General features: G+C 35.0%; 2 protein-coding genes across 2 annotated transcripts in view; one reads left to right on the top strand and one right to left on the bottom strand.

Moving 5' to 3' along the window:
- Positions 1-498: 498 nt before the first annotated feature.
- LOC149654923 (uncharacterized) overlaps positions 499-23,140 on the top strand; it is a 28,624-nt gene continuing 5,982 nt past the window's right edge. The window contains exons 1-2 of the mRNA XM_089846644.1: positions 499-1,209; positions 14,390-14,723. Of these exons, the coding sequence (XP_089702770.1) occupies positions 14,547-14,723 (177 nt within the window). The 5' untranslated portion in view covers positions 499-1,209; positions 14,390-14,546. The remainder of the gene's footprint in view (positions 1,210-14,389; positions 14,724-23,140) is intronic.
- LOC149654922 (uncharacterized) overlaps positions 15,712-23,140 on the bottom strand; it is a 28,624-nt gene continuing 21,195 nt past the window's right edge. The window contains exons 3-4 of the mRNA XM_089846643.1: positions 16,825-16,938; positions 15,712-16,598 (exon numbers count right to left, since the gene is read on the bottom strand). Of these exons, the coding sequence (XP_089702769.1) occupies positions 16,533-16,598; positions 16,825-16,938 (180 nt within the window). The 3' untranslated portion in view covers positions 15,712-16,532. The remainder of the gene's footprint in view (positions 16,599-16,824; positions 16,939-23,140) is intronic.

Below are 23,140 nucleotides of genomic sequence, written 5' to 3'. Positions count from 1 at the left end.
TTCCCAGAATAATATGCCTTTTCCAAAATATTGTTGTTTATCTTCATTGACTTCGAAAAATATTATGCCTTTTCCAAATTATTGTTTATTCTACAGGGCCGGTAGGCCCTTGTAGATATGACATGACACCCTTCCGTAATGTTAAAGAAAAAGTCACACCTTTTAGGGTTAGCGTCCCATAGAAAAAGCATTAAAAAATTTTCGTTTTTTTAACGAAATGGTCATAGGCCATACGGAAAAACTATAGCGAAGTTAGTTTTCGGAATACTTCTAAATTAACAAGCATTTCTTAAATGAGAAACTTACTTGTTTCGATTTTTAATTAATGAATTCTAATTTTTGTAATTTGACTAATTAACAAAGTACGTCAAAAAATTACTTTTGGGTCAGAAGTCAGCCTAACCTTATAGCGCGCTTAAACCTATTTCTTCATTTCGTTCTCGTTGACAACTAGAAGGGCCTAGGTTTGTGGGTGCTAACAAGTTACGTTGACAAATTTGAAATGTTGGGTTTCTTGCTGATTTTCCTAATTTCTTAGCAGTGGACGCAACAAATTAGTTTGGTATTTCATCCGAGCTTGAGCACCTTTATATGTATTTTCTAATTAACTGTAGCACCCTTAATAAGAAATACGTCGTTATCAGGTCGAATTTTCGTCTAGAAAAGTAATTCAGGTAAATAATTACAGTTAATAGAGGTTTTTATATCATTTAAAGTAAGCTTTTCGACGTTGTTTACGGCCAAGGCTTAAGTTGTATAGACTAATGGCACCCCAAGTTATTTCCCCATAGAGCTTAATACAGTCGAAGGCAGAGGGCTGCCATTACCCTATTTTAGTTACTCTATGTAATTATAGTCTCATATAGTGTCTTTCCTCTTTCTTTGAAGATTATTAAAAAGGCTGATTTCCGGCTCTCATTTGTTTTGGAATCCTGTATACGTATAGTCTGCTCAATTTTATGCTAGAAAGTAGAAACATGATGCCTAACCGGGTTAACCCTTGGTTGTTTATGCTGTATTTACCGTGTGCGCTTCGAATTTGATGTAAAAAATGGCATACCTATTCAAATTATTAACGTGTTGAAGTAAAGATAGTTCTTTTCACCCTGTGAAACTTTCGAGAACTTCAAAATACTACTGGAAAGGTGACTTAATACTGTATTCATCATGACTGTTTGTTGGCGCTTCAACATTCTCATTTGAGGACAGGTATACTCGGTTTCATTATTTGTTAATCTCACTAAAATGCTGCTAATTGTGAAGGTGTGTGTTATAAATCCTGAAACTCAGCCGTAGTAGAAGGCCACATCATTCGTTAAAACAATTTTGATCCTATTGAATCAGTCATACTGTGATGTTACGTTATCATTTTATAAACTATTTGTTACCAACAGTGGATTGTTTAATTCATAAGTAACAGTGGTACTGGTTAATGCAGGAGGACAGTGTCGTTATATAATTTAATTAGTGAAATAATTTTCAGGTTTGCATCACAGATTATCTCAACGTAACCACGTTAGAAACGGAGGGTTACGTTGTTTGCTATTTCCACAGTCCACATTGCCGTTTGTTTATTGGTTTAAATTGCTATGAATTGTATAGGTATTTGATTTAATTACTGGTATTCAAGCTAAACTATAGAATAACATCATTCATTAACATATTGTATAGATAATCTTTACCACAAACCTAGCACAGGATATGATAAAAATTGAACGCAATTTATTGGAACGCAATGTGTTGGAAATAATCAAAAACTCCTCTAAACATTAGAATTAAGGTGAATTAATTGTTGAAAGTCATTTTATAAGCTTAATGAGCACTGACGACAAGTTAATTTCAACGTAATTAAGTATAATTAACGTGAAATTAAACCCCAAATATACATTTTTTGGATGAAAACTCCGATAACTCTTAAATGATGTTCTTGATTAAGATTGTATATACCCAAGCCGTTAGTAAAGCCCCATGTTTTCTCTTTCACACTTAAGCTAATTTAAATTATCTCCAAAGTATCTTAATAGGCGCGAAATTCAAAAGTTTAGCGTAAAATGAGAATCGAAAACTCCACTAAAAATTGCAATTAAGGTGATGCATACATTTAAACTCATTTTATAACCTAAATGTACACTGCCAAAACACAATCCTACGTTAATTTTATCTCAATTTAATATAATTAACGAGAAATTAAACCAAAATATACATTTTTGGATAAAAGCTCAAATAACTTTTAAATAAACTGTTTAATTATGATTAAAACTACCCAAACCATTGGTAAAGCCCAATATTTTCTATTTCACACTTAAGTTAATTTAAACTATCTTTAAAGTACATTAATTGCCGCGAAATTCAAAAGTTTAGGGTACCATAATGATGAATATATGGCAAAAATATTAAACTGCACTAAACATTGCAATTAGGGTAAAAAATTCAAATATCGTAGGACTGTGCTTTAATATATTTTGTTGCATTCAGGCATACAATAAAACATGAATTCTAAACATTTATTTACACCCTGTATAATTTAGTATGACATCTCCGGTTGGCAGTATTGGGGGTTTTACATAAAGGAAGCTGTTGGTCTGATCTCGACAACACTGTATATGTATACAGTGTACGAAACAAATATTTTTTTTCCATATTTCAAATACCGTCGTTTTTAAACTTCTTTCATAAATAAAGTACAACATTATTTGCTTATCGAAATCAATGTTTTTGAATATAAGTTAAATGTAATTAACGATACTTAAGTACTTCTTTAAGCAATTAGAAATAGATCAACCCCAAATGTATGACGGCAAAGCAAAAATAAAATTATTCAAATTTTAATTACAATAAGACTGAAGTGACAGATATTATGAAAAAACGTCTTGGTTTGGACCAAGGCCGAAAAAACAAACGATATGTGTGAGGTTTATCATTTGACTGAAGTTTCAGATATTGCAATTGTTTTAGTTATTTTTATCCATTTAATCCTTAATCAATATTAAATTCAATCAAATGATTTCACTGTTAATCGATCCATTCCCTCTAAATTAATTGAAAAAATTACATATCTACGCTTTTTCAAGAACAATTACATTTTCCGAAAACATTTTATCATGAAATTAATTATTTTGAAGGGATTTCGTGTCGTTGCTCACTAACTTGTAAGCACATTGACGGACATAGTTTTAATTGTTGCTGGCTTAACAAATTTTCAAGTTTGCACCAAAAAAGTTTAAATCTGTAGTAAGTTTCTGAGAAGAGTCAGAAGACTGATGTTAGAGAAAATATGATAAAGAACTTTTTTTCTAAAACTAATTTATAAACTAATGTCGTCTTCTTGAGACAAAGCAACAATGTTTATCCTGTGTGGTTTCGTTTAGTAGGTGGCTCTCTGTAGCACAGGAAAAATATGATATCGGTATAAATATAACCAGCAGTAAGATAAGGGACTAGAATTAAAGTGCCCTAGCATTGGTAATAGAGCCTAGCACTATAGTGAACAAATTTGACGATTTTATGCCGCTTACTACATCGCCAAGTGAAGAGTTTGGTTACCTCGTTACTTCTAGTCCCTTATCTTACTTCTGATATAACCAAAGGTAAGGGTAAAGATTACATAAAAAGAAATACTTCTCAGTACCAATGACTTGTTATATTCATTTCATGCGGAAATAATATGGGTATACACATTATTCATTACCAGTTATGCGAAGGTCACACATTACTCCGACCCCCCTTCCTCTATTTTCCCAATATAAAAAATTTTAAAAGCAGTGGTGTATGGGTCATCTGAGCCGTCGCAACACACTCAGCCAATAATACCATATAGTTCGAAACCTTTTCACATTAGTGACTCTCCGGGCTTGCCCGCCAACCTTAATAACCTAAAACTATAAAACATTCGTGTACATGAATGATTATGGTTGTGGCTTGTCACTCGCTAGCGCCTGAAGGACCGATCACTCAGTGTAATTTGTGTACATTTGTAAGTGAGAGACCATTTTAGAAATTACCTACAGAGAAACTAAAACACAAGGGTGATGGCGCCATTGGGGTCTTCTCTCTCTCTCGCCTTGAAGCACCGCTATAGGCAGAGCGAGTTGACTAGCCTCCTGCCTCTTGTGAACTTTGGCACCGTCTGGCGGTGACCCTTGGTGCGAGGGAGAATACCCCAATGGTGGCCTCGCCCCTGTTTGTTTTCCGAAATGGACTTTAAGCGTGCTAAAATGATTACGCGTAATACGTAACTGGTGTACAAGTAGCGCCAACAATGTAGAAAGGGGTGGTGACGTTTCAAATGAAGACTGAGTTATGACCAAGAAATTCTAAAGCACGGAGAGGGAAATTGCAGTGCAATCTTTTCTTCATAGAGGCGACAATAGAAATGTAGCATTTCGATTACATTTTTACATTTTCATTTCGAATTATGTCAAAGTTCGCTTGCTCTTTTTAGAAAGTCAATAGAATATTTCAAATATTCTATGTTGATACCTCAACACGTACTCCCTTCAAAATAATTAATTTCATGATAAAATGTTTTCGGAAAATGTAATTGTTCTTGAAAAAGCGTAGATATGTAATTTTTTCAATTAATTTAGAGGGAATGGATCGATTAACAGTAAAATCATTTGATTGAATTTAATATTGATTAAGGATTAAATGGATAAAAATAACTAAAACAATTGCAATATCTGAAACTTCAGTCAAATGATAAACCTCACACATATCGTTTGTTTTTTCGGCCTTGGTCCAAACCAAGACGTTTTTTCATATCTTCTTTGACCTCCCAGAATAATATGCCTTTTCCAAAATATTGTTGTTTATCTTCATTGACTTCGAAAATTAATATGCCTTTTCCAAATTATTGTTGTTTATCTTCATTGACTTCCGAAAATAATATGTCTTTTCCAAAATATTGTTGTTTATCTTCATTGACTTCCCAAAATAATATGCTTTTTCCAAATTATTGTTTATCTTCTTTGACTTCCTAGAATAATATGCCTTTTCCTAAATATTGTTGTTCATCTTCTTTGACTTCCGAAAATAATATGCCTTTTCCAAAATATTGTTGTTTATCTTCATTGACTTCGAAAATTAATATGCCTTTTCCAAATTATTGTTGTTTATCTTCATTGACTTCCGAAAATAATATGTCTTTTCCAAAATATTGTTGTTTATCTTCATTGACTTCCCAAAATAATATGCCTTTTCCAAATTATTGTTTATCTTCTTTGACTTCCTAGAATAATATGCCTTTTCCTAAAAATTGTTGTTTATCTTCTTTGACTTCCCAAAATAATATGCCTTTTCCAAAATACTGTTGTTTATCTTCTTTGACTTCCCAAAATAATATGCCTTTTCCAAATTATTATTGTTCATGTTCGTTGACTTTCCAAAATAATATGCCTTTTCCAAAATATTTTTGTGGTTATATTCATTGACTTCCCAACTTAGGTTAGGTTAGGTTATGTTTATTTTTATTATTTTAAGATTGTTTTGTAAAAACAAGTAAGGTTTCGTGTCCTTTAATGGGGATTGCGAACATAGTCATGCAGTGACGCACAGGGACAATTGCCAAATTGAGAGGTCATTACGAATTTTTAGAAGAAATAATGGAAAAATTATTGGCACGTACATGGCTCGACGCCTAAATGTCGCGGCGCCTAAATGTCACGGTGCCGAAATGTCGCGGCGCTCAAATGTCACGGCGCCTAAATGTCGCGGCGCCTAAATGTCACGGCGCCTAATTGTCTCGGCGCCTAAATGGCGGCGCCTAAATAACCAGCGTCTAAGTGGCGGCGCCTAAATGTCACGGACCGCCTGGAAAATAATTGATTCCTGCCGATACACTATCAAGAAGCCCATTACAAGAAGTTGGAAATAGCGAGCTCGAAGACGAAGTTGCCGCCCATATCCAATTGGTGACAGCTTGCATACCAGCATCGGATACACGTTTGGCTGCAATATGGGAAGAGCAGAAGCGAGACGCCACTTGTCAAAAACTTCATTTCTATACGAATGGAAGTTGGCCGACCAACAAGAACTTGCCCCAAAACCTCGCCAAGTACTATTCCTTTCGAGATGAAATAACGATACAAGAAGGCATGCTCATGAAGGGATCAAGGATTATCATTCCCGGGGCTCTTCAAGAAGACATTCTCGAAAGAATACATGATGGACATCAAGGCATAGCCAAATGCAGAGCGAGGGCAAAGACATCAGTATGGTGGCCTGGAATTTCGAAAGACATAGAACGAAAAGTCAAAAGCTGCTCAGCGTGCATTCGAGAGACTACTAAGCACAGGGAACCCCTGATACCAAGCGAATTTCCCGACAGGCCATGGAAAACTGTGGCGATGGATCTATTTTACTTGCATGGAAAATGGTACCTCCTGGTCACAGATCTATATTCAAGATACTTCGAGATCCGCCAACTACGAGATTTGTGTTCCAAAGCAGTAATCAATCACGTAAAGGCAATCTTCGCGACTCATGGAATTCCCAACACAGTTAAAAGCGACAATGGACCTCAATTCAAGAAAGCGATTACTTCCGAATTTCACCATTTCGCTAAAGAATACGGATTCTTACACGTAACGTCAAGCCCCATGTTCGCCCAAAGTAATGGCTTTGTTGAAGCGGCGGTGAAAATCGTCAAACAAATATTGAAGAAAAGTTCAGATCCTCATATCGCACAACACCCCTTGCTAATGGATATACGCCAGCCCAGCTACTCATGGGAAGAAACTTACGGTCCACGCTGCCTATCTCGGAGAAAGAATTAAATCCAGCTATCCCTCCCATGGAAGTGCTAAGACAACGAGAAGAACATCGTCGGCGTAAACAAAAAGAACACTACGACAAGGTTCATCGTGTTAAAACTTTAACCCCTCTTCAAAAGGAAGACAGAGTATGGGTCACAGACCTTAGAGTCGAGGCAACAGTAAAGGATTTCGCTGAAGAACCAAGATCGTACATATTGAACACTCCTAATGGAACCGTCAGAAGGAATAGATATCATCTAATACCTATGCCATCACAGCCGGTAGATCTAATCGACACGAACGGGACAAGAGCAAAGACCAGTAACTATGTTACGAGGATTCCAGCCCAGACGACGTCAGAAACGATACCGGAGATTCCAGCTCAGGCGACGTCACTAACGATACCAGAGACTGCAGCTGAGACGACGTCAGAAACGATATCAGAGGTTCCAGCTCAGGCGACATTGGAGATGGATCGGAACACATCCGCCGGGTCAAACGAATCAAAGAAGAATAATACTAGAGAACCCATGACTGCGCCCATGACTGAACGACTTAGCGATGAGGTTGAAGAATCAAATGCGATTAACGACGAGATCGTGAGACCTGCTTCAAATAATCAAGATACGGCGGTACGAACTAAAAGTGGTCGAATAAGTAAACCCCGAGCTAGATTAAATTTATAGAATACCGAACTAGATTAAAGATTAAAATTTGATTATATTTATCATAGGCTAAATGTACAATTGTAAATACGGATGTATACTTAGGGAAAGGGTGTAGAATTATGAACCGAACTGAACTGACCTATAATGAACCTACCCTAGATATTGTATATAAGCGAGCTATTACCCCCTTATTCGGGCAGTGATTACCTGGACGCGTACTGCGCTAGTACATGCATGATTTTATACGATTGTAATAAACGAACTTATTTAGTAAACTTAACTAGTGATTATTAATACGGTAATAACACAACATTATGGAACATGTGTTATAAACTAAAGACACTATTTAAACCCGAAATTTGGGCCTACATAGTGTCCCGGCCTGGCCATTTCAACCCAAAACTTGTGCAATAGCTATCCGTTCAGGGCAACCTTGCTCAAGCCTCACAGTTTCCCTGAATTTTACTTAGAACTATTTATTTCCCCGAAATTTCCAGGCTTGTACTAATCCTGGTTTAAGTACTTTCACTTACTTCGTTAAATTTTCCTATAGACGTTCTTGAACCTCGGGCGTGAAGATATCCCTGGCGTTACTTAATATATAAATTGCTTGAATAGCAATGACCATGCTAGAATTAACGAACAATTAAATGTAAGAATATTCCAATGCCTTACGTCATAATTACCCGAGTTCACACTTCTTATTATGGCAATCAAAAATCAAATTAGATTCGAAAACCGCAGTAATAAAGCAATTTAATCCTTTGGCTATGACCTTGCGGCATTCAATTTCCTGGCAAAGAACTACGGAAAATGTTAAGATTCATTTCAGAAGTTTATAGCATTAACAGCATCGACGTAAGTTTACAAGTGACATGTTCCATAAGTATGACACTTCCCATACTTCGCAATGCTAGAGACTTACAGCTCGAGCTAGTTCCAGAACGACGGAAGCGAGAATTTATTTTGCAGGACTTCCACCTTCCTATTTTAGTCTGCATTACTAAGCCTTTGACAGCGCCTTACCCTGAATCTATGACCTACTTCACTTTGTGACAACCTCTCAGTAACCAGTGGCAAACTTATGGAACATATCTTATGAACTTATAGAATCAGGGTTCATACAACTTTTGGAAAAAAATTTCCCTGAGTTTTCCAGGTCTTTCCCGTATATGGAGCATCCTATGGAGCAAATGTTAACGAAGGAGGGGGGGAGGGCAAATAGGACTATAACATACTAATAACGTTTTTCTTTGTGGTGATCCGAGCGCTCCGGAAAAAAAGTCGTCTTTCGTTGGTAAAAAACGAGCTGCTCCGAGACGGAGGCGCGTCTTACATTGACCCAGTCGCTCCCTCCCGTTTTGCTCCCGGATTGATCCCAACCCCTCCGACTAAATTTCTAAATTTCCCTGAATTTTACTAAAAATTCTAAATTTCCCTGAATTTTACTAAAAATTCTAAATTTCCCTGAATTTTACTAAAATTCTAAATTTCCCTGAATTTTACTAAAAATTCTAAATTTCCCTGAATTTTACTAAAAATTCTAAATTTCCCTGAGGTTTTTGTCAACTATTTATTTCCCCAATTTTTCCACGTTTGTATGAACCCTGTAGTAATACTAAATATAAGACCAATCTGCACAGTGAAACATTCAGGAAATAACAGAATGATTATAAAATTCAAATTAGGTTGAGAATTTTCATTTCACCCTCCCTTTAATAGTATGAAAAGTACAAATAAATAATAAAAGTCAATATTTACCTGCGACTAAATTTAAACATTCTACTTGAATATTTAAGACACCAGTCGCTGAACTGTTAATTTTATTCTTGAGAAACATCTCGCGCCACATTTCCAGCTTTATCTCCAGTCCAAACTTAGGTCCGGAGTTAATCCCCGCCTCTAAATTACAACCAGCATCTCATTGGCTCTTGAAAACTCACGTCAACACGACGCGAATGAGGAAAATGACGTATTTTCAGACTGAGGAGAGGCAGCGAAATGGCCCGACCTCCTTTTACGTCCCCCCTTGTATTTTGAAAGGGGGCCTGGGACTATGGAGCGCGATTACTTAGGCATTTTATACCTTCTCCCTAATAAACTAGATATCACTTCTTGTATGAACTTATGTACGTAGTACTTACACTGCTATACGTTAATTGTTTCTTAAAAAATGGTAAAATTATGGTTAGGGCGTCGATGCTCTTAATAAAATCATCGGAATGGCTCAAACTATTGGAGTCTACCCATTCAACCGAATACTATTGGAACGAATCCCATTCGTCCGAAAATTTCTAGCCAGTATTTTAAAATCTAGCCCATTGGCGGTTTTCTATTAAAAGGGAATATTTTCCCATTCAATCGAATCCCATTGCAACGAATTCCCTTCAACCGAAATTTCCAAGCTATTATATTAGTTTATTTGATTTCGAAGTGGTATAGTGGTAAAGCGTCGGATCGTCACGCAGAAAATCTTCGTTCGAATCTCCATCAGGAAGGTGAGTTTACTAAAATCGAATTATAAGTATAATTCTGAATAATCGACAATAATCTAATTTAATTTCCTTGCAGGTGCTGAATTTAGAAGGCGAATTTATAATTCAGCAGTATTAAGGATTTCACAACGAGAGATATAGCATTGTTAGGTTTAGTTACAAATTGGATGTTATAGCTGGGGTATTTTATTTTGGTTTTCTAGGTTAGGTTTGGTTAAGTTAGGTTAGTAATATTTTATAAATCATTTAACAAAATATTGATGTTTAGCTTCATTGTTTTCTCAAATAATATGCCTTTTCCAAATCATTACTTTTAAGTTAGGTTAGGTTTGGTTAAGTTAGGTTAGTAATATTTTATAAATCATTTAACAATGTTACGCCTTTTCCAAAATATTGATGTTTAGCTTCATTGACTTCTCAAATAATATGCCTTTTCCAAATCATTACTTTTAAGTTAAGTTAGGTTTGGTTTGGTTAAGTTAGGTTAGTAATATTTTATAAATCATTTAACAATGTTACGCCTTTTCCAAAATATTGATGTTTATCTTCATTGACTTCTCAAATAATATGCCTTTTCCAAAACATTACTGTTATGTTAGGTTTGGTTTGGTTGAGTTAGGTTAGTAATATTTTATAGATCATTTAACAATGTTACGCCTTTTCCAAACTATTGATGTTTAGCTTCATTGACTTCTCAAATAATATGCCTTTTCCAAATCATTTATTTTACGTTAGGTTAGGTTTGGTTAAGTTAGGTTAGTAATATTTTATAAATCATTTAACAATGTTACGGCTTTTCCAAAATATTGATGTTTATCTTCATTGACTTCTCGAAAAATATGCCTTTTCCAAAACATTACTGTTATGTTAGGTTTGGTTTGGTTAGGAGGAAGTCTCTTCCTCTTTGGAGCGGTTATACACTTCAAGTAAGTGTATCCCTTATGGAATGAAAAAATAAATATATAAAACGATCAAATTATAACTCTATTTGAGTCTTTTTGGGTATCCAATATTGGGTTAATTGGAATAGGAGAACTAGGAATTGGGTTGAATGAGGTTTGGGTAAAAGAGAATTGTGTGTTTTAAATTGGGTGAAATAAGGGGTAACCTTAATTAGTACCCAAAACGTTATAAGTGCAATATGATCTTTCATTTTTCATATATTGACGTACAAAATATAAAAACATTAATTGGCTAAAACATTTTTATAAGAAGATAACTATAGTGGCTTTTTAGACCAAATTATTGCAATAATTTACCGCCAAATTCGGCTACATTTCGGTCGAATGGGATTCTGTCGAATAGGTTTCTGTCGAATGGGTTTCGGTCGAATGGGCCAGGAGCAAACTATTTATTCGAATTAAAAACCTGCCAAGTCTCTCGTTCTCCTGAAGAACAAGACAGAAGAATTACTATAGCAACATAAAACAACCGACTCATTCTTCAACTTACAAATTCCGTGAAATTCATCGCATCCAAATTTGTAAAAGCAAAGAAATTTCTAAGACATCCCAAAGCAATTTCAACAAACGTATTATTTTTCCTAAAAAAAGTTTTTATCTAAATTTATATTCCTTATAGGAAAAATAGAATTTTTTCCCCGGAATTATAGGATTTTATAGGAGAAAACGTGTTTTTATAGGAAAATATAGAAATAATGCTCATATATAATATTTTGGGTTAAACTATGTAGAAAAATCTCAAAAAAAATTTACAAATTGGATTTAACTCTGAAAAGAGGAACTTAATTAAAAAATAATATTTGAAAATCCCAAGCAAACTCCGCAATGATATCGATAAAAGAGCTAAATACGAAAACTTTATAATTAAGTAAAAAAACTAAAAATTATAGGACCTTTCATGAAATTACAGAATAATAGACGACAGGTTCAAAAATATAGAATTTTTAGGAATTATAGGACCACTACGCTACAGTAGCCGCGGCAGCTAACTCAAATCCTCGACTGTAAGAGTGGCATTTGTTTAAACTAAACCTCAACCGCGACTTGCTTTAATAATATATTTAGCGGCTGATGCCAAAATTAAATTTTTTAATGAATTTCATTTTCACATTTTCAACTTTTAGGCATATTTAGTATCAGCAAGAAGTGATATCTAGTTTACTAGGCCAGGGAGAAGGTATAAATTCGCCACATTCCCAGCTTTATCTCCAGTTCAAACGTAGGTCCGGAATTAATCCCCGCCGCCTCTAAATTACAAACGGCCGCATCCCATTGGTTCTTGAAAACTCGTTCTTGAAAAACATGGAAGTGTTAAAAGACGCCATGAAGGGCATGCAAGGTCATTTCCTCAAATACTTCGTCATGGACAGTTGCAAAATGCCCCCTTTCCCCAATGGACTCTTCCACAATGTCGGTGTTGGTTGGCTTGAAATGCTCAATTCAACTGTCCAATTTCACCAATCATTCTTTTCTTGTACTAACGGATGTTGGTGATGTGATGTAACCACGCCCCCTCCTCCCCCTTTCTCTATATCTTCCCAGTGACGTCACACGATGGTCAATTTATCATAAATATCATCATTTCGTTATCATTGTTATATAAATATTTCCAAGCATTAATTATATTATCGAATTATTCTTTTAAGTGTGGGGGAGGGGGGGGGGAAACACGTGGGGCTTAAGGTTACTCACTTACTCGGTTAATGATGAACTGTGTTTGTTATCCAATTCCGTGATTAAAGGTTTTGGTTGTGATCTGATGAAATGTTTTTGCATTTTTCCGTGATAATGTTTGATACGAAATCCAGGTTCAGCTAGTTAATCTATTTCTAACTTGGAATAAAATAAAACTTTTTGTTTCTTTTACGCATGGTCGATATTTTTTTTATTTTGAGGGAATGTTTTCCGACTTTCAAATGAGAAGGAAAATAGAAACTTTCACCCTTGACCTTAGGGTACGGTCACTTCTTATTTTGCTAAGCCTTTGTATTTCTGCTGCTGTAATAACATCAACGGAACGTTGCTAACAATAGCGTTTTCTTAGACGACCTGTTCTTGTAATCAGGGTTTGGTTTTAAGGCATTATCGGGAATGGGGATTTTCAAATTTGCAATTACCGAATATTCAATCAGCTGATGTTCAAAATAGAACGACATTTGAAATATCTCCATCTCAACTGTGTAATGATGACACTTTGAGATGTACATAAGTAAACTCGCGACGCTTAGACCAGGATGACGTCAATAGAGGGATGTGATACAAGCTCCTCCCCTGGTCTTAATAGTCCAATTTAATTTAGGATGATACCCTCTATTGTTACAATTATTTAAATTTAAACTAAGGCTTAAGAACCATTATTCGTATTCCAGCAATTTTAATGAATTTTTTCATATATAATTTATGATTGTCTGCGAAAAAAATGTTAGAATTTCTTCATCCATTTAATTACAACTCTAAGCCTAAATGTTGGTTTCGAAAACTTTATGTGACACATTTATTTTCAGGCTTAAAAACTAAACCTTGGAGAATTAGGGCCTAGACTAAAGTTTGAAATTGCTGAACCTTCCCCAACCATTTATTTTTAGTTGTCTTCAAAATTAAATGGGGCTGAATATTTCTTTTCCAGCTAAGCCTTAGTTTTTACATACTGTAATGGGGTAATATACGACAACCCCAGAAACGTCCTTAGGGTGAAGCGGGGGAAAAAAAAAGAAATTAAACAGAGCCTTAAGTATTTTCCTCGTCTAATTGAAATTTCATTCCAAAAGACAAACTCTGAAAATCCCACAGACGTGCTTAACGACTGGAAATATTAACATCCCATTATTTCTGTTACTTTGTTTAGGAATAGCTGGAAGGTGTCTGACAGTGAATATTAGGCCTAACTATAACCCTAGAAGTATTTTGAAACGTGGCAAAATGCTCCTATAATTCCCCTGGCTTTCCGAGATAAATTTGGGATTTAAATAATAATAATTAATGGGCTACCTACCTTAAAGGTTACCTTGGTTTTATGACTAAGACTGCTGTGTTTTTTGAGAAATATACGAATATTTGAAGTAGGCTTAGTCTACCCGAGTCTTCGAAGTTTGTAATTAGGCTTAATTAGTAAGTTTTCGAAATTGACTTATTTTTTGTCTATTCAAAGTTTGGCATTATAATTAGGTTTAATGAATATGTTGTCAAGTTGGGAATTTAGGCTTAATGAATATGTTGTCAAGTTGGGAATTAAGGTTTAATGAATATATTGTCAATTTTGGAGTTTAGGCTTAATGAATAAGTTGTAAAGTTGGGAATTTGGGCTTAACGAGTTATTATTTTTCAGTTTCTGAATTTAGGCTTAACGAGTTATTATTTTTCAGTTTCTTAATTTAGGCTTGACGAGTTATTTTTTTTTAGTTTCTGAATTTAGGCTTAACTATTCATTATTTTTCACTTTTCAGTTTTAAATTAAACAAAAGTTCAAAATATTGTCGCTTGATACGATTTTCTTTCAATTTGATATTTTCCAGGTTGTGAAAATGTTGGTGGTTGTCGTGGCTGTTTTTGCCATTTTCTGGTTGCCCTATCGTTTGCTCGTAGTCCACAACTCGTTAGCGGAAGAGCGCTACATGGAACTGTGGTATTTGATGTTCTGCAAGCGCCATCAACCCGATTCTGTACAACGCTATGTCGATCAAGTTTCGACGAGCTTTCAAACGGATGCTATCGTGCAATCGACATCGCCCTGGTCAAAGGAGCAGCCGAAACAGAACTCAAACTTTCTATACTAGCGTGGCTATACCAGCCGCTGGTTTCTCGCTGGGAGTCAATCACCAATTGCTTAATAACGGACACAACAGATCGGTATATACTACTTCATTTATAATAATTTGCAGTGGTGATTGGGCAATGAAATGACTCGGCGGATAGATACAATTAAGGGAAATGCCGATGCTATAATTTAAAATGCACTGATAATGCCACGAAATTCACGCATGCCCAGTAGAGCTATATTTGATGGAATATCACCTTGACATAGACCACGCCCCTAAGTCGTAACGCATTGTCCATCCCATAAACTTTGAAACGATGCGTTGTTCCTTTATTTTCCAATTTGTATTTCTCGTAATTATTAAGATGATAATTGATAATTAACTCAAGTTATTTCTAATTTGTAGGCCTATTGGAATGTTAAGTATACAGAATTCCTCCATCGGAAGTAAATAGTCGCAATGTTTCGGAGAAAATAAGTTGTGTCTTGTATGATCTCTCCCACACTGTGCACTCTGGAGAGCTTGAGGAATATTAATGGGTTTTGAAAATGAAATTTTAAATACGGTATAGAGTGTCGACTCAAAAGTTATAATGATTGGGTCCAAATATAAGACGTATAATCAAAACAAACGAAAACCAGAAAATGTAGTTCCTAACTTCAAAGACTTAACTCTTCATTGAGGAAGCCGAACTACAGGGGAAAACAACTCAAAGCTTTTCCTACGAGCCCCTGTAAAAATCCTTGGCTGCAATACATTGGTGCTACAGTAAAAATTTCGTGTTTTTCATATAGAAGCTTTTTTAAACTATTACAAAGTTTTCAAATAAAATAAATGAAACCACATCAAAGACCACAAATTAAAGCTTTGAATTATGAGCAATGAAAATTGGGAACACGGATAACTTTCTACAATGCATTGGAACATCGAAAAAGTGCTCATAAGGGAAGCATACGCGTAAACAATATCTAGAAACTACACCACGAAACGACAAGCCTTAAAATCAAACCTTTTCTTTCACCTTTGAACATCGATGATCAAATGGAACGATCTGAAATACGGACTTTTTCGGAACCAAGTTGAATTTTCATGTCATGTTTATTTGAATTAGGTATACATGAAATATACATTTAGACCTTATACGGTACTAGCATCGCTGGTTATTAAAAATCACCTTAAAAATATAAACAGCTAGCGGAAATTCTATTGAAGAATTTTGGAAAAATTTAAACGAAATTAATATTTATATTAGAGAAACTATCTTGGACAATTATACGACGTAGCTATAACCATATCACGACCGTGGCGTGGACTAAGTAGAAGCGAAACGTTTGAAGAATTCAATGAAATAGCGTCACAAGAATACTTATATATAAATATTTCACATTTTCTTTTTTTTTCTTGAGTAGTGGGGAAGGGGGTGTTATACCGATATAGAAACTCGAATATTTTTTTTTATCAATTAACTTTAGTCCTTTTAAGACATAACTCGTCGTTTCATGTTGAAAAAGCCTCGGTTTGATGTAATTAATACCAAATTACTTCATCACAATAAAAACAAGACATTTTTTTGACGATTAAAAAAACCAAAAACCACTCAATAACTTTCAAGTTATTCGACTCCGTGACGATATAAAATCCAAAACCACCGAGTAACTTTTGTCGCATCCAATTTGGGCGTAAATCATTTCAATTTTGAAGCCCTTTACCCGTCGTAATCACTAGCAAAAATGTACAAATTTGTCCTCGTCTGTCGAATTTAGTTCGAGTAAATAATCGAACCAGTGAATATCACAAAGTTTTGACCGGACTTGAAGACGTACACACACACACCCATCACAAATCGAGCTTTCGAGATACGTAACGCAACGTCGGTATAAACGGTTTAGTAGTCACGTTATCACGAACACCACTTCCGATTTGGATCACGTACAGTAACTTCCGCGGAAATAGCCGCCCGTACACACTGGAAATGGAATATACTAACTAGTAACCCGCCCGAAAGGAAGATAGTTTGTTCCAAGAGTAAATAAATGGGTTGGTAGAAAGATGACCGCATCGCACGGTTCTCGTATATTTGTGTTTTTGGTTGAAAGAAAAAGGTTATATTGGAAACCATCGGGGTTGTTGGTTGTCTGTCTGTCTTCTCTCGTATCAAAGAGATATCTTATAACTAAGCCTAGGAATCATACCTCAGGATTGGAAGTTTTGGTGTCGTATAACGTCAGATCAATTTGTTCAGTATGATGAACCGGTGAAGGGGTGGAGTCACCGGAAAATTGTTGGCTTCTTACGGCTCCTCGACCCTGAGATAGAACAAAAAGAAGCCGATATTGTTTTACTGTTCAATACATTTAACTTTAAATATACTTCGTATAAAGTTTAAACGTTAAATTATCTACAGTATAACTGCCTGGGAATATAGGCTAGTATAAGACTTATTTGGGGATTTAAAGAGCAAATAAAGGTTTTGAAAAAAGTTGGAATTCAACTCTAAAATAGGATAGCGTCACTGTTTTCTTCAAGTTGACTTTATACAATAGATTAGGCCAAACATTTTTTAGGCCTAATAATCGTATAAAAACGCGCAAAAGTCAAGAACTTTCTCTCGAAAAGTCTCGGAAAAGAAGTCTGTTCTTAGAAAATATGTTTTTTTAGGGATTGTGAAAATGTCCATATATATTTCTAGTAAAACTGAAAAAGAAAATAAATGCAGTTGAGCAACCATAAAAGGCAACGGTAAATGCGGTCCTTGTTGTTTCAGTAAAAAAAAAAATTTGAAAAGGTGAATTTACATTTAAATAACCTCAAACAATTCGGTGAAAAACTAACTAAAACCAAATATGTCAAAAAATAACATCAATTTTCTTAACTTTAATGAATTTTTTTTTCCTTTTTTTCGGGGGGGGGGGGCTTGTTGGGACAAACAATGGAGGGCATCAAAAGTATATAGAACAAAAACAAAAAGTACTCTTCGTTGACACTTTCTGGCGCCGTGTAATAGGAGAAGACCCTCCTTTATCCCAGAATAGTGTCTAACCCTCTTTGCGTATGCTTACCTTCCATACGGTGGCACAGGGAACAAGCCGTGAATTGGCTGAAAAAATAGCAGATTCTAGCAAAGACTAGTACCAAAAATTAACGTTTGGGTCATCAGCATCATGTACTACTTCCTATAAACCTATGACGTCAAGAAACTCTTCCCTTATTGGTTAATTCGTGAAAAGGGGATGAGAGGAGGGTAATTTGCTTTTCAGTTAACACGTCGTCTACAGCCAAAGGCAGGGAATTGCTACTTTGTGTTTTTATATCTATGCACTTTTGCTGGCATGGAATTGTTTTTACCACAACCAATATTACTTGGTAAAAATGAACAAATTCTGGATCTAATGTTTTCCTTGAAGTCCTTTTACAAAAACCTATTGTATTCGACCAGCCCATTGATAAATAAAAATTCCGAAATATTCTTTGATCTTGACTCGGTTGGTTTTGAAGAAAAAGAATGCCGCAATTCCGTTTTCGGAATTAAGCGCGAGAGCTAGGCCTAGTTTTCTCTTTCAAATTAAAAGTAAGCTCCAGATGTTTGTCGTTGCCCTAAAGAGTGACTAATGAGCATCGCGGGAGACCAGAATATAAATAATTGATGTTTCTTTTTTTAAGTATCTATAGTTTTTCTTCAACATCAATCATTTAAATTCTTAACTTTAAAACTTAATTCCACTAAATCGGGAGTTATGTCGCATTGTTGTCCACTTTGTTTTTTTACCACTGGCGCAATTTCGGAAAAAAATATTTAACCACGAAAATAGAGATAAGAATAACATTTTCGATCTCTGGAAGTCGCTATATACAGAATTTGTGGGTGGAGTCAAAATATAAGCAGACGAAGTTTCTCAATAAAGTATGCGAGGATGGTACTAGAGGCTAAAGCTACGATCCCACGTTCTTAGTACATTAATCCGTTTTTGATAAAGTCAATATATAAGAAAGTTTTAAAAAGTTTTTGGTGAGGGAAAAAAGAATAAGGGAAATCCTTTAGGACCACATTTTTAAAATTTAAAAGAAACGATGGACCTGGAAATGTCAGTCAGAATTAGTGGGTGGAGTCAAAATATAAGCAGACGAAGTTTCTCAATAAGGTATGCGAGGATGGGTAGTGAATTTGCTACGTTCAACGTTCTTCTTACATAAATCCGTTTTTGACTTTATCTATTCAACAGAATTAAACGTTATAAGGGAATTTCAAGAAAAATATTTTTAGAACTGTTATCAGGAATTTATACAATTTTCTTAAAGAATATTCAACTTTAAATCATCGTCAAATACTTAAGTACTTACTGTATAGGTTATTGAATCATTATTCATGAAAATATTTAAGAAATTCAATAAGGATGTGAGCGAGTAAAAGAAATTTACAGAAGTTTCCAATTCCCTGTTCGACAAAGTCGTATTTGGAAAGTTTTTTTATTTATTTCTTGAGTCCGCGAGCTATACGATAAGTCACTCAGTTCACTCTGTTCACAAAACTCCTTCCATCTTTTTTTCTAGCAGAAGTAAAGTTAACCAAAGCTATATTTCACCAGAATCCCCCTTGACTTTCGCCGCATTTTCTCCAAATTTTAGAAGTTAATCTATTTCTAACTTGGAATAAAATAAAACTTTTTGTTTCTGTTACGCATGGTCGATATTTTTTTATTTTGAGGGAATGTTTTCCGACTTTCAAATGAGAAGGAAAATAGAAACTTTCACCCTTGACCTTAGGGTACGGTCACTTCTTATTTTGCGGGTATATCAACTTATCAAGTATTATCCGCAATAGGCTTAGTGAAACAAAGAGTAAATAATTGGGGCCTGAGGTGAAGTAAACTTTGGGCTTTGATTTTCCTGTCTGAAATGAAGAGACATCATCGGTTCAGAGTGAGCCGAAAGTAAAATACACTTTTAAATAATCAGGTTAAGATTTCATAATAGAAGAAAAGATCATGGTGGCAATTAGAATAGTAAAAGGGCTAATGGTAAACGGTACAGACTTTTTATTCTCTTTATGGTGCGCATTGACTATTAGTGCGTCTAGCTACAATTTAGCTTTGGTGTTATTTAACGTTAACATTCATGTTGGCAAACTAAGAATATTGTTGAGGTGAGACGAGGCGATAGTGTTTACACTGCAAACCAGTGAATGTAGCTATCAGAATATACGGTAATTGACTGATTTCCATGTGTCAAAGATTTATCCTTATTGGATGTAAAATGTCGTCTGCTTTACTGTATATTCGCTATGCTTGGAATACTGCTTCTATATTTCGTAAATTTTTACTTCAAAAAAGAGAAATAATTCCATATCTAGGTAAATAAGTTTGTAGTAGTAGACCTGTTGACTCGGAGAGGTAATATTTTGGTTTTCCCAACTTGTTTTATTTATTTCTTGAGTCCGCGAGCTATACGATAAGTCACTCAGTTCACTCTGTTCGCAAAACTCCTTCCATCTTTTTTTCTAGCAGAAGTAAAGTTAACCAAAGCTATATTTCACCAGAATCCCCCTTGACTTTCGCCGCATTTTCTCCAAATTTTAGAAGTTAATCTATTTCTAACTTGGAATAAAATAAAACTTTTTGTTTCTTTTACGCATGGTCGATATTTTTTTTATTTTGAGGGAATGTTTTCCGACTTTCAAATGAGAAGGAAAATAGAAACTTTCACCCTTGACCTTAGGGTACGGTCACTTCTTATTTTGCTAAGCCTTTGTATTTCTGCTGCTGTAATAACATCAACGGAACGTTGCTAACAATAGCGTTTTCTTAGACGACCTGTTCTTGTAATCAGGGTTTGGTTTTAAGGCATTATCGGGAATGGGGATTTTCAAATTTGCAATTACCGAATATTCAATCAGCTGATGTTCAAAATAGAACGACATTTGAAATATCTCCATCTCAACTGTGTAATGATGACACTTTGAGATGTACATAAGTAAACTCGCGACGCTTAGACCAGGATGACGTCAATAGAGGGATGTGATACAAGCTCCTCCCCTGGTCTTAATAGTCCAATTTAATTTAGGATGATACCCTCTATTGTTACAATTATTTAAATTTAAACTAAGGCTTAAGAACCATTATTCGTATTCCAGCAATTTTAATGAATTTTTTTCATATTCTGAGAGAGCGGTCGCTCTCTTAGATAAGACTTCATACTGCTTTTAATGTATAAGGAGGGTTTTTTGTTTGGATGTAGTTTTTTTTGTATTGTATTAATTCATTCGAAAAAATTCCACAGAACTACAATTCCGGCCCTTAATATGTGGTTAAAATTTCAAAGAGATCCATAAATTAGTTTATTTTATAAAAAATAAAGTTGCTAAGGGTGGTTTTCATTTCCATAAAATTAATCACACCTTTTGATGAAAAACAGGAATTTTTCCCATAGAAATAACATGGGAAATTTTTCGAAAAAAACAAATCGGTTATTCGTGATTTAGGAAAACTATACGTTGGTTAGTTTTGGGAACGGTCTTAAATTAAACTTTAAACCTTTTTCTAGGACCATTTTTAAGGTTTTTGAGAAAAATTAATTTTAAGTATGTTTAATTTTAAATTTCAAAAACTACCCCAATCTGCGATATTTTGGCATGGATACACTGTTTTATTAGCAAATATCAGCGCAACCAATATTGGCCTTTTTTTACGTATAGTTGCCTCATAATAATCCGATTGTTTATTCTTAATGCCTTTTGGTTGAAATGGCCTATCGATAGTGAGATAAGACTGCTTTAATAGCTCTTTTCCCCTTTTTCACCCCGTTTGTGGCCGCCATTTTTTTAAGGTGAAAAAATTTGAGAGTGGGTCCTTTTTCGTTGTCATTTTCATATATTTTGAGGATTTGCTCATGGATGGATTTTAAATATAATATAAAGTAGGTTTCAAGCTTTAATATAAGCCCGATTTCATAATTTTCCACCTTTTTATTGTCCCACAATCTATTTCTAAACTTGGCACTTTTTTTAAGGCGGTAAAACCCGTGAAATTGCTCTAAGCCTTGGCTTACCGTTAATTTTGCCATTTAAAAAAATGTTTACCTCTCGTTGCCCGTTACTTCGCCTTCTCGTATCGTCGAATTTTTAAAGTTTAGACTTTGAAAGTAGTGCTTAGTTTTCTTAAATATTACTTAATTGTATAAAATTTTAATATTATAATTGCGTAAAACGAATTCAATGTTTTTTGTTGATGGAACGCGCCTTGCATTTGAATTTCGTTCCCTCGAAACTATCCCCTTTAAGTTACTGGCCGGACTCCAAGGTCTGTATACCGCTTCGCATTATTAGGTCGGAGCATCCTTCAGGGGTGGTAAGCGGGTGATTCTCCTTTTTGCAGTAGGGGGGCTCTAGTAATTTTTTCCCTTACTATGACGTCTTACGTGGGCGAGAAACAAGTATCTGCGGCAGCTGCGTCCAGAGAGAAAACGTCTCTCTATCTTTCAACGGTTTAGGGCGAGGCCGATTATCCGTTATAAATTCAAATCTTAGGCGGTAACGGCGCGTTGCGCTTCGCCTTTAGTGGCTTTCAGACTAATTCTTTCTGAAAGGTAAATATTATTTACGTCATGAACTTTTAATTTAATGTAAGGTTTTACAAATCTACGAACTATTATAAGAATGAATTATTGCCATCACCTTTCAAAACAAACCAAAGCTGACTATGATAAAATGGAAATGAAAAAAGTTACTACTTGAAATAAAATTTGTTACAAAATACTTAGTCTTTTCATTTTAAATGTAGGTCTATTAAGGATCCTTAATAGACCTACATTTAAAATGAAAAGACTAAGTATTTTGTAACAAATTTTATTTCAAGTAGTAACTTTTTTCATTTCCATTTTATCATAGTCAGCTTTGGTTTGTTTTGAAAGGTGATGGCAATAATTCATTCTTATAATAGTTCGTAGATTTGTAAAACCTTACATTAAATTAAAAGTTCATGACGTAAATAATATTTACCTTTCAGAAAGAATTAGTCTGAAAGCCACTAAAGGCGAAGCGCAACGCGCCGTTACCGCCTAAGATTTGAATTTATAACGGATAATCGGCCTCGCCCTAAACCGTTGAAAGATAGAGAGACGTTTTCTCTCTGGACGCAGCTGCCGCAGATACTTGTTTCTCGCCCACGTAAGACGTCATAGTAAGGGAAAAAATTACTAGAGCCCCCCTACTGCAAAAAGGAGAATCTCCCGCTTACCACCCCTGAAGGATGCTCCGACCTAATAATGCGAAGCGGTATACAGACCTTGGAGTCCGGCCAGTAACTTAAAGGGGATAGTTTCGAGGGAACGAAATTCAAATGCAAGGCGCGTTCCATCAACAAAAAACATTGAATTCGTTTTACGCAATTATAATATTAAAATTTTATACAATTAAGTAATATTTAAGAAAACTAAGCACTACTTTCAAAGTCTAAACTTTAAAAATTCGACGATACGAGAAGGCGAAGTAACGGGCAACGAGAGGTAAACATTTTT

Source organism: Phalangium opilio, unplaced genomic scaffold, assembly GCF_054372755.1.
Source record: "Phalangium opilio isolate 3A_F unplaced genomic scaffold, DU_Popi_V2 ptg000079l_1, whole genome shotgun sequence".
In the NCBI taxonomy this organism is placed as follows: Eukaryota; Metazoa; Arthropoda; class Arachnida; order Opiliones; family Phalangiidae; genus Phalangium; species Phalangium opilio.
The sequence above is the reverse complement of the archived record's forward strand: the minus strand, read 5'-3'. Positions and strand labels throughout refer to the sequence as shown.